A 12,805-nucleotide genomic window follows, 5' to 3' on the forward strand; every position below is an offset into this window, starting at 1 on the left:
GCAGAACACGGTCTTCAGTTTATAGCCATTTGTAGTTAAAGTAGAACATTTTTATTCTGCACTTTTATATGGGTATGACTGGGCAATGTTAAAAAAAAGCCGTATTTTCCACAACAGATACTACAATACATGTAATGCTCAGTCTTAACATTTAAACAAAGTGTAAAAATAGTGCATGTACACAATGTCAAACTGAACAATCAAGAATAAGATATTTTTTATTTGGAATTCAGAAGACATTTTCACACATATGTACATTTAATGCAGGTATTAGATTGGCCATTTCCATTGATTTGCAGGGGGTTCTTCTATAAGGGGCTCCCATGGCTTCCACTCTGCCATTTTTCTCGCCAGATACAGCTCATTTTCTGCCTGTTATGGATTTATACAACAGTGTTAAATAGGACGTTCTATGTACAGTAGAATTACATAAAGGGAACCTGCCATCTCAGTTATACTGCTATCACCGATTTCAGTGGTTTGTCTGGAGAAGAATCTTAAGCCCCTGTTTACACGGAAACCTCGTCAGAAAACGCACCAAAAAACGTCCTAAAAAGACTCCCATAAATTTCAGTTGGAGGCGGAGGCGTTTTTCCCACGTGAGGGAAAAACCGGCTCGCGGGAAAAAGAAGCGACATGTCCTATCTTCAGGCGTTCACGTCTCTGACCTCGTATTGACATCAATGGGAGATAGAGAAAGCGTTTTTGACTGCTGCGCTCAATGGACGCCGGCGAAGAACGTGGCAAATGGCGTGCAGGCAGATCAAAATTTGTATCAAAAATTCCAGACTGAATTTTGAGGCAGAATTTTCAGCCTGCAAAAGACTGTGTGAACATACCCTTACAGCGTACTGCTAGAAATAAGTCCACGCGGCTATTGAGGAGACGGCGTATTACGTGGCAGCTCATGAATACGCTGTGAAAGCATCATAACGGAGATGACAGGTTCCCTTTAGACTAGGACTACAGCGGCGACATTGGCCACGACACAGGTTGCAAAGCTAAATATTGCTGTGTTACCCGGTCTGCATCACAGGGAATGAAAGTTAACGCGGTCGCTTTGCAAGAAATCTGAACATGCCGGACTTTTTACGACTATCGTGTCGCAGTTGCAGCGAATCCGCAGGTTACAACGTGGCCACATTGACTTTCATTACCATGCAGGAAAGGAGACGCAAAAAATCTTTGGCTGTGTGACCTGGGTCACGGCGTGTATCCCTAGCCTTAATCTGCATAACATAGTTGCATGCACATCAGCAATTCAGTAATATGTTATCATTGGAATACCTCCTACTGCAAGCGATCTGATTATATACAGTTTGCCACTGCTGCCCCAGAGCAGCGCCATTTATAGCAGCCTACAATCTACAAACGGTCTGGACCCAAAGAAGAGGTAGGTATCAACAAGACTATATAAATGAATGTCCTTGTACCACTGCTCCCTGGCCTGGTTCACACATTGCAGTAAGGTACAGTACAAACTTATGCAACAATAGAACATCTGACGAATAGATTACCCCAAAAAAACATTACCACGTGTGAATCCAGCTTTTCTTTCATGTTATAAAACATCTAAGCTTCCTAATGAACGTAATTCTAGCACGTGTTCACGAAACTCTTAATTCCTCCAGAATTTTGCTGTATCACTTCAACACCATAGGCATCAGTTTTTTTGCAGATGACGGATAGTCAGACGACCTACTGGTCTAGTAAAACGTAGCCATATATATATAGCATTTCTAGGAGATCTAGGCAATGAGGTTATGCTAGTGCTGGCTCTTAACTAACTCCTTGATTAACCCTTTTACTGCTGGAGATTATTTTCCAGTTCTTTGCTCCCTTGATTTACCGGTCAATAACTTCTGCACGGTCAACTATTTTTTTAGAATTAGAATAATTTTAAGAAAATGCTTCTGTGTCTAGATATTGCTGGTACATGCTTGTCTTGGTGCTCCCTGCTGTTCCTTTGATTCCCTCTCACAACGTCTACCGAATGTGTTCAGCGCCGGTGGTCACACGTGCTCAGTAGATTAGTTCCACCACCTGGAAACTCTTGTACTTGCAGTGGAGAGATTTCTGCTAGTGTGAAGGCCAATGAGAATTGGGGCACTAGAAACTGCTTTTTATCACCAAACACATTAGGTGGGTGGACGTTCCGAGGGGGAATTAAAGGGGTTTTCCCACGAGAGACATTTATGACAAATCCACAGGAAATGTCAGATAGATGCGGGTCCCACCTCTATCTCAAGAACGGAGCCCCCTAAACACCGTTCAGCCACGCTGTGTTGCGGCTGAATGAGGTGAAATCTGACCATGAAAAAGGTCGTATGTTAAGTAAACAGCGTAAATCGCTGAGCTGCGCGGTTTCCATAAGTCCCATAGAACTGAATGGTAGTTACGGAAACAGCGTAGCTCAGCGAGCATCGCTGTTTAAGTAACTTCCGACCACATAGCCAGGAAGTGGCCGGGAGTCAGCGAGATCAGATAGAGCTAGAACGGGGATTAGGGGGCCCCGTTGTAGAGATAGGTGAAGGTCCCAGAGATGGGACCCACATCTATCTGACATATCCTGTGGATATGTCATAAATGTCTTTGATGGGAAAAGCCCTATAAGAAAGAAAAAAAAAAAAAAGAAAAAAGAAAAAAACTGCCACAACAACCGCATGACACGAAGATCCTAGGGAGTCCAGAAATGTTATTATATATAGAACGATTCATACTGTCTTATGTGCCTGAAGAAGGGTTTCTCCCCCCAAAATGCATTATGTGCTTTTAGACAAAATAAGTTTATAAAATTTCATCCATAGAACTCTTGGATTAATCTTTCCGAGAAGTGGGTAACGCAAAGCCTAGTACCATTTTTTTTTTTTTTCAGGATTTGATGATGTGACTATGCAGGAACAACCCCCTAACACCACCACCATGTAGTCCTAGCTTTACTCAGAGGTTCACAATAAAAAGCAGAGAGCTGTTACAAAGAGAGGTTCTCCATGTGAAGTATCTTGTCTGTGCATTTCACGGATGGTCCATTGATTTACAGGCCACATGTAATGCTTTATTTCACTGCAGGGAAAAGGAGGATTTGCTGGTCACATACTCCAACAGTAACAGTTGATCAGAGGGGGGACTCTAAATAAAAGAACATTAATTCAGGTGTTTTTTTACCTGCACAATTACTTCTTCTATTTGGCCACAGTTAATCTTCTTCTCCAGCTTTTCTAGATCGCTTTCCTATATACGAAAAAAAAACAAAAAAAACAAACATAAAATAACATGCTAGCAATAACGTTTTCTTGTGGTTTCTGGGACGGTAGCACAACAGAGTTCCAAAGAACGGCTTCCGTGAGGACACCAAAAGGAAGAACATTTTCTGGTCATTCGCAGCCAATGATATTGCTGCAAGGTACCTGTTATGGCACCACAACCAGGATGTCACGCAATTTCACAACTGTGACGACATGGCATAACCATAATGCCACAGAGAGGTCAACATTTGTCCCTGCGCCGCAGATTGTAGGAAAACCACATGTAAGCACCATTACACAGTTATTACTATTTAAACTAAGATTTCACTGGCAATAAGAATAAATATGTGAGCAAACCAGATATACAAGTCTACAGATATAGTAAAGGACTATCTACAGCAGAGGAGTAGCTGCCTGAATACAACCTGTCACCAGGGCAGACCCCTTAGAAGCAACACCCAGGGCAAAACTCTGATGCCTAGGGGATGGCAAAGGCATAACATAAGAATTCGGAAAATACCTGTGTGTCGCGCACCTTCCCCCTCAGTGCCTACGCTAAGCATAATACATGGGGCCGTTTTACCAATGTATTACTGCGCTTTTCTGGTAGAAGTTAAAATATTTGGCATTCAGGCAAAATATCACATTTATTAACCCAGCACCACTTTTTATGATGGGTCTATTTTTCAACCGCTTTTCCGATCCAGTGGCATATTATTTGTGGATATGGTTAAATGGTGCCTTTCAGCACAGCAGGGCAGGCGTTTTAAATAGGCACACAAAACTGGGGTCTAGTAGATCGTCACAGACCAGGGGTCTGTCCTGGTAACAGAGCCCCTAAAAATCTATTACTTGTAATAGCCTAACACAAAGATGATCCCTGCGCTCTCTCCAGAAATTAAACTTATGACCCCATTAAAGCCTGACTGCTCTCCTTTCCTGATACAAATGTTTACCACCCCTTCCCTCAATATACTTTGGGGAATAACTATCAAAAGTAGTGTAAAGAAAAAATGAGAAGTTGCCCATAGAAACCAGATTCCAGAGGTCCTTTGTAAAATGAAATTTGGTAGGTTGCTATGGGCCACTACTCCACTTTTCCCTCACACTACTTTTGAAAAAGTCTCCCCCTTTATTCTAGCTGTAATCTTAAGATGAAGTGCGTCCTAAACACTGCTAGGAGCATCTCATAGATTTTGTCAATGGAACAGAAGTGGTAAAAAAAATCAATCCACCCTAGGTGGTTTAACATAGCGGTTTTTATGCAAAAAAAACACTACAGCCAGAGGTTAGCTGTAAGTCAATAGGGAAATATTTAATGCAGTACAAACAGTGCTTTTTTTTTTGGCGTTTGTTTTCTCACATTGGTGCGCTATTTGGGTTCATGACGTGTTGTTTTTTTGTTTTGTTTTTTTAAACGCAGCATGTGGCGGTTTTTTATTTCAGCCCTTTTCCCATAGGCTTCTCTTTAGAGAATGTCATCCAAAAAACGCATGAGATTCATGCCTTTTTTTTTTCACCAGCCCAAAAAAACCTCTGCAAAAAAAACAAAACTGTATGAAAGATGCCTAAAAGACAATTATATATATATATATATATATGGTGAATCTCTATGTGAGATATTGGTTTAACTGAAGAGTTATGAAGTGAATGAGGTTAGTTAGTGCATAGGACGCCCAGTAATCATTGACATAGAAATACAGTCCTAGGATAATGAAGTAGGGAGAAGAAATCAAATTGTTAAACAAATGAAAGTGAAAAAAAATTATTTACTTTAAATTGCTGTAACTACTTACGGTTTTTATGGCATTAAATCTGTTGTTTACAATTTCTTCAGTGTATTTCCGGTATGCTGCATCTTTTGGAATGGTCTGCAGGGCAGTAAGAATTTTTGTATACAATATTCTCAAGCGCTGCCAATGTAAAAGCACATAATGAACACGTTAACACAGAATTTAATTAAAAATATTTTTGTAGAAATAAAATTATCAAAATGATCAAAACAATATGAACTCAACATCCTTATTTTTGACTATCCACTCATAAAGGGGTTGTCCACTACTGGACAACTGATTACCTATCCACCGGATAGGTCAGCTATACATGATCTGTGGGGGTCCGAAACCTGGACCCTGCACCGTTAAGCCGCCTCCGATCATCGGACGTACATGCTCCAGCCAATAAATAGCGAATAGGAGCAGAGCTGCAGTTTGGCAGCATGGCCGCTATGCTATGTATGGAGCCAACTGCTTCCGGCTTCGTACATCGCATAATGGGTCATAAAACCCAGTGCCCGGAGGCAGCCGGAGCGGCTTAAGTGTGCGGGGTCCAGGTGTCAGAACCGCACCGATGATATACTGATGACCTATCCGGTGGATAGGTCATCAGTTGTTCAATAGTGGATAACCCCCTTAAATATATAAAGGAAGTTGCAAACAGTTATTTAGAGTTGTCAAAAATGCTTTATTTCGGCTGTATAATTTCATGCAGCTGCCCATCCCCCGCAGACTACACATGCTGACTACTGGCATTTTTAAAAGCTCCAGCTCAGGATGTTCAGATAGATCGATTTACCACTATGTGTTATTGCAAATATATCAGGGCATCAAGACAGAAACAACTTTCTCATATTTAGGCAAATCTGAAGCAAAACTTTCAAAATGAACTTACATCATGTGGATTTTGTGCAACCGCCAATCCAACTAAGCCAGTGGTCTGTAAGAGAAAAGAGCACGAACTTCAGCAAAGAAAACTATGCCTCACAGTGGGGTCGAAATAGTATCAATATTTCGATGCTATTTTGACGCCGTGCACTCTCAAACGGTCCAATAATGTTAATCCACGTATTTCGATACGAAGATGTGCGGCCACACATCTTAGTATTGTAACACATGAATGTAGTCAGAGCGGGGCTGTGGCTGTGTGATACAGTCATTGCCCCGCTCCTGACAACAGTGCGCACGCGGTCAGCATGATGTGATGCGGCCAGTGCTGCACTAATGAGTTGTGGCACTGAAGACAGCACTGCAAAACACCCCCATGTTCTGTCTTCAGTGCTGGCGTCGCCGCTAATTAGTGCAGCGACCGGCCGCATCTCTTCATGCTGACCGAGCGTGCGCACTTGTTAGGAGCGCGGCAATGGCTGTATTACACAGACCCGCTCTCACGCCAGAGATCAGAGAAACCTTTCATCTCCGTCGCTATTCCCTCAAATGTCGCAAACAAAGCTGACCACGGCATTCAAGGGGAAAACGAGAAGGGGGATGCCGTTGGATCCCGTCACAGGGAAACCCATATATGGGCAGACAGCCCAGGGTCCATTGAAGGACCCCAGGGCTGTCTTACCGTGTATTTACTGTTATGGCATACTTTAGGTATGACCTAACAACTGCCTGTATACTATCAGTATATAGATATATGCCAGTACATGAACGTTTATAAATAAAAAATAATAAAATATATAGTAATGTTAAAAAAATAAAATAAAAATGTAAAGAACACAAATTTTTTTTTTACAATTAACATTAAAATAAGTCACAATATATAAAATATACACACATTCGGTATCGTCGCGACGGTAATACCCTGCACAACAAATTTATAGCTTCATGATGTGTACGCTGTAAAAAAATAAAATAAAAAAACGGATTTCACTTATTAATGTGAGGCACGAGATGTGAGCAAGAGACTGGGAAATATTACCTAGGGGATGTCCATTGAGCCAAGATCCGATCAGTCCTACGACTTAAAGAGGCTCTGTCACCACATTATAAGTGCCCTGTCTCCTACATAAGGAGATCGGCGCTATAATGTAGGTGACAGCGGTGCTTTTTATTTAATAAAACGATCTGTTTTCACCACTTTATTAGCGTTTTTAGATTTATGCTAATGAGTTGCTTAACCCCTTCAGGACACAGCCTGTTTTGGCCTTGTGGACACAGATGATTTTTTCAAATCTGACATGTGTCACTTTATGTGGTAATAACTCCGGAACGCTTTTACCTATCCAAGCGATTCGGAGATTGTTTTCTCGTGACATATTGTACTTTATGTTAGTGAAAAAATGTGGTCGATAAATTCAATATTTGTGAAAAACGTCAAAAATTTGCAAAAATTACCATTTTTCTAAATTTAAATGTATTTGCTTGTAAAACAGATATTAATACCACACAAAATACTTACTAGTTAACATCCCCCATATGTCTACTTTATGTTTGCATCATTTTTTTTCACGTACTTTTATTTTTCTAGGACGTTACAAGGCTTAGAACTTTAGCAGCAAAAAATCTCATATTTTCAAGAAAATTTCAATAGGCCATTTTTTCAGGGACCAGTTCAGTTCTGAAGTGGCTTTGAGGGCCTTCTATATTAGAAAGTCCCCATAAATCACACCATTTTGAAAACGGCACCCCTCAAGGTATTCAAAACCACATTCAGAAAGTATTTTAACCCTTTAGGCGTTTCACAGGAATTAAGGCAAAGTAGAGGCGAAATATACAAATTTCATTTTTTTTGCCGAAATTCATTTGTAATAAAAAAAAATCTGTAACAGAAGGTTTTACCAGAGAAACGCAACTCAATACATGTGGCTCTAGTGTGATAATGGACTGAAACACAGGTCTCAGATACAAAGGAGCACCCAGTGGATTTTGGGGCCTCCTTTTTTTAGGAATATATTTTAGGCACCATGTCAGGTTTGAAGAGGTCTTGTGGTACCTAAACAGTCGAAACCCCCCAAAAGTGACCCCATTTTGGAAACTACACCCCTCAAGGCATTTTTCTAGGAGTATAGTTAGCATTTTGACCCCACAGTTTTTTTTTGCAGAATTTAGTGGAATTAGTCTGTGAAGATGAAAATCACCTATTTTTCTGTGGAAACATAGAATTTTTTCATTTTTACAAGGAATAAAGGAGAAAAAGCACCCCAATATTTGTAAAGCAATTTCTCCCGATTACGGCAATACCCCATATGTGGTCGTAAACTGATGTTTGGACCCACAGCAGGGCTCAGGAGGGAAGGAGCGCCTTTTGGAGCGCAGATTTTGCTGGATTGGCTTTCAGTGCCGTGTCAGGTTTGCAACACCCCGGAGGGACCAAAACAGTGGAAACCCCACAAAAGTGACTATTTTGGAAACTACACCCCTCAAGGAATTTTTCTAGGGGTATAGTGAGCATTTTGACCCCACAGGATCTTTTTTAGAGCGAAGGTGACCAAAAAAACAACGATTTTGCCGCTTTAAATTCTTTATTTCTTACAGCGTTCACCGTGCGCAATAAATTACGTTTTACTTTATTCTGCGGGTCGGTACGATTACGCCGATACCATATGTGTATAGGTATTTTTTACGTTTTGCAGCGTTTGCACAATAAAATTGCGTTTCTATAAAATAATTTATTTTCTGAGACACGCTATTCTGAGCCGTAACTTTTTTATTTTTTCGTCAAAAAAGCTGTGGGAGGTCTTGTTTTTTGCGGGACGGGTTGTAGTTTTTATTGGTACTATTTTGGGGTAAATGCGACTTTTTGATCACTTTTTATTCTATATCTTGGGAGGGGTGGGGACCAAAAAAATAGCGATGCTGACATAGTTTTCCATTTATTTTGTTTGCGGCGTTCACCGTGCGGAAAAATTAACATTATAGTTTCATAGTTTGGGTCATTACGAACACGGTGATACCAAATATGTGTACTTTTTTTTTTAACGTTTTCATTTTTTACCTATAATAAATGACTTATAGGAAAACACTTTTACAAAATATTTTTATTAACTTTTTTTACTTTTTACACTTTCTTTTTTTGACCTGCAGCTCTGATCGCTGCTAGAATACATTACACTACCTAGATAGTGTAATGTGTTCCAACTGTCAGTGTGACGTCACAGTCACTCTGACAGTTGGTCTACGAGGATCAGCAGAGGCTGATCCTCATAGGCTGACATACATGGGGGCCGTTGTCTGGCCTCCGGATGCCATCACAAGCATCAGCAGCCCCCACGATTGCATGGGGGCTGCTGATGTGGTACAAACCCTGTACATGCGGAGATCGCAATCGAGCCCCGCATGTAACGGGTTAATTGCCGAAATCAGCGGCGATGAGCCGCTGATCGGCAACACTGGAGTTTCAGCTGTCGGGGACAGCTGATCTCCAAGTTCCCGATTCACACCTTGTTGCTGACAGTGTGCATTGGGAACGACATAGTGACATTCTGTCACTGACAGGAAGCCTATCAGGACCAGCCGAAGGTTGGTCCTGATGGGCTTCCATCCATGGCAGACACGGAAGACATTGTTTGGCTTCCATTTGCCATACTAACTATCGGCAAACCCCACGATTTCGGACCGGGGGTCTGCCGATATGTTAGAAACCCCCAAAATTCGGCGATTGCAACCGATCGCCGAATTTAAGGGGTTAATTTGCCGAAATCAGCGGCAAAGGACAGCTGGTCAGCAAGAGTGGAGTGTCAGCTGTCACGCAACGACGTAGTTACGTCCTCATGCGGATAGGGGTTAATGCCCAAGTGGGCGTGTTTTTACTTTAGACCAAGTGGCCGTTGTACAGGCGAGTGTATGACGCTGAACAATCGGCGTCATTCACTCCTCTCTATTTACTCAGCGCATAGGGATCCTGCTAGATCCTTATGTGCTGTCTTATACTAACACATTAACAATACTGAAGTGTTTAGACAGTGAATAGACATTCCACGGGATGTCTATTCACAATCTCTGCACTTCGTTACTCTGCACTTCGTAATCTCGCGAGATCTCGCTGTAAATGACAGGTTATATCTGTTGGCCATCAGCAGTCTCCCCTCGCACTTGGTCTAAAGTAAAAACACGCCCACTTGGGCATTAAGCAACTAATTAGCATACATCTAAAAATCGCTAATAAAGTGGTGAAAACAGATCGTTTTATTACATAAAAAGCACCGCTGTCACCTACATTATAGCGCCGATCTCCTTATGTAGGAGACAGGGCACTTATAATGTGGTGACAGAGCCTCTTTAAGTCGTAGGACTGATCGGATCTTGGCTCAATGGACATCCCCTAGGTAATATTTCCCAGTCTCTTTAAGAAAAAAAAAAAAACACATAGAAAAGCAAACTGCAGCCCTACAGCGGTTGTCACGCAGCATTTCCAGACTCCTGAATGGTAATCAGGCCAGTAATACACGCTTACTTCCAGGAAAGCTGGGTGACAGCCGCTATGGCAATCACTATCACCCATCATTAGCGGTCACGCAGCTTCCTCAGACAGACACAGCTGAAACATGGCTGCAGGACTGGATGATTTTTACAGTTTTTCTAGGTGAAACCACTGATATCGCGGATTGCCGATACATTTGGGGAAATAATTCATGTCTGCACCAGCTCAGTAGCTGATCTGCTCGTACGTGTGTAATTTATACATTACAAGAATAGCGATGTGTAGCGGCAACAAAGCTCCAGTAACTTGTAATGTCGGGTAACCAGCCTTCCTGCAGACATCCCGCTACTGACACACACAAGCTCCACATCGTCCCCGTGACCTCCTCTGTCTCACCTTCTTCAGAACGCCGGCCATGGCTGCTTCGCACTGCACTCTGGGTACAAAGAGTTGACGCCGCTCTAGACCTAAACAAGCGATGCCCGAGTCATAGAACGATCCTGTACAGGAACAGTTCCGCCTACGTCCGGATCTGCGCTTTACGTCATCGCGTAGCTTTGGTTTGGTTTGTTTGTGGCGCAATGGGAGTTCAGGACTTTGCTTTGTGATCTTTGTGATTTTATTGTGCGCTGCTTCTGCCCCGATCAGTAGTGTCGTGATAATATCTGGCTATTGTGTGCATCCTACTTCCAACGTGTATGAGTTGTGTCTGATCCAGTAATTCGCTTTATTAAAAAAAAAAAGTAAACATGTTTCCCATAGCAACCAGCCAAGCTTTTATTCTCCACTGCAAAGTGCCATATATGACACATAAACATTACAAAGAGTGCCTAAAAAATAAAAATGGAGAACAGTGCCCAGATAAGTAGTAAATGAATTGCCCATAGATTGCTATACACATATTTGGCAACATTTGAATTTTTCTCCACGGACACTTAGGGTGTGGTGTCTTTGGTCAGTGTGGATCATGGGGGCGTGTCTTATCTGGCGGGTGTGGCTAGTTGGCGTGGCTTTATTTCCAGAATTTCTGCATACAAAAATTTCTGCACTAGTTTGGCTGACAACTACTATGGTGGCTAGTATCTTTCTGGTTGTTTACAGGCAGGTGATGACTCTATCTCTAGGGCTAGGTAATATGTGCTGACCACTACTGGTGGCGTAAAAACCAGCGTAGATATTGCCACACACTGCTCCCTGTAGATAATGCCACGCACTGATTTTTACAGATAGTGCCACACACTGCTCCCTGTAGATAGTGCCACACACTGCTTCCTGTAGATAATGCCACACACTGCTCCCTGTAGATAGTGCCACACACTGCTTCCTGTAGATAGTGCCACACACTGCTCCCTGTAGATAGTGCCACACACTGCTTCCTGTAGATAATGCCACACACTACTCCCTGTAGATAATGCCACACACTGCTCCCTGTAGATAGTGCCACACACTGCTCCCTGTAGATAATGCCACACACTGCTCCCTGTAGATAGTGCCACACACTGCTCCCTGTAGATAATGCCACACACTACTCCCTGTAGATAATGCCACACACTTCTTCCTATATATAGTGCCACACACTGCTCCCTGTATATAGGGCCACACACTGCTCCCTGTAGATAGTGCCACACACTGCTCCCTGTAGATAATGCCACACACTGCTCCCTGTAGATAGTGCCACACACTGCTTCCTGTAGATAGTGCCACACACTGCTTCCTGTAGATAGTGCCACACACTGCTTCCTGTAGATAGTGCCGCACACTGCTCCCTGTAGATAATGCCACACACTGCTCCCTGTAGATAATGCCACACACTGCTTCCTGTAGATAGTGCCACACACTGCTTCCTGTAGATAGTGCCACACACTGCTTCCTGTAGATAGTGCCACACACTGCTCCCTGTAGATAGTGCCGCACACTGCTCCCTGTAGATAATGCCACACACTGCTCCCTGTAGATAATGCCACACACTGCTTCCTGTAGATAGTGCCACACACTGCTTCCTGTAGATAGTGCCACACACTGCTTCCTGTAGATAGTGCCACACACTGCTTCCTATATATAGTGCCACACACTGCTCTCTGTAGATAATGCCACACACTGCTTCCTGTAGATAGTGCCACACATTGCTTCCTGTAGAAAGTGCCACACACTGCTTCCTGTAGATAGTTCCACTCACTGCTTCCTGTAGAAAGTGCCACACACTGCTACCTGTATATAGTGCCACACACTGCTCCCTGTAGATAATGCCACACACTGCTCCCTGTAGATAATGCCACACACTGCTCCCTGTAGATAATGCCACACACTTCTTCCTATATATAGTGCCACACACTGCTCCCTGTAGATAGTGCCACACACTGCTCCCTGTAGATAATGCCACACACTGCTCCCTGTAGATAATGCCACACACTGCTCCC

At 42.6% G+C, this 12,805-nt stretch overlaps 1 protein-coding gene across 2 annotated transcripts; it reads right to left on the reverse strand.

Annotated features, from left to right (window-relative positions):
* Window positions 1-200: 200 nt before the first annotated feature.
* On the reverse strand, window positions 201-10,904 carry NDUFA5 (NADH:ubiquinone oxidoreductase subunit A5). 2 transcript variants are annotated; one of them, XM_075857169.1, is made up of 5 exons: window positions 10,785-10,904; window positions 5,916-5,960; window positions 5,042-5,158; window positions 3,166-3,231; window positions 201-372 (listed from the first exon to the last, which is right to left on the reverse strand). In XM_075857169.1, the coding sequence occupies exons 1-5, from the start codon at window positions 10,803-10,805 to the stop codon at window positions 271-273; spliced, it is 351 nt and encodes a 116-aa protein (XP_075713284.1). In that variant the 5' UTR covers window positions 10,806-10,904; the 3' UTR covers window positions 201-270. The 2 variants fall into 2 exon arrangements, with proteins under 2 accessions (XP_075713284.1, XP_075713283.1); XM_075857168.1 differs by lacking the exon at window positions 10,785-10,904 and adding an exon at window positions 10,651-10,765.
* Between the last annotated feature and the right edge of the window lie 1,901 nt (window positions 10,905-12,805).

This window comes from Rhinoderma darwinii, chromosome 3, assembly GCF_050947455.1.
Source record: "Rhinoderma darwinii isolate aRhiDar2 chromosome 3, aRhiDar2.hap1, whole genome shotgun sequence".
Taxonomy (NCBI): domain Eukaryota; kingdom Metazoa; phylum Chordata; class Amphibia; order Anura; family Rhinodermatidae; genus Rhinoderma; species Rhinoderma darwinii.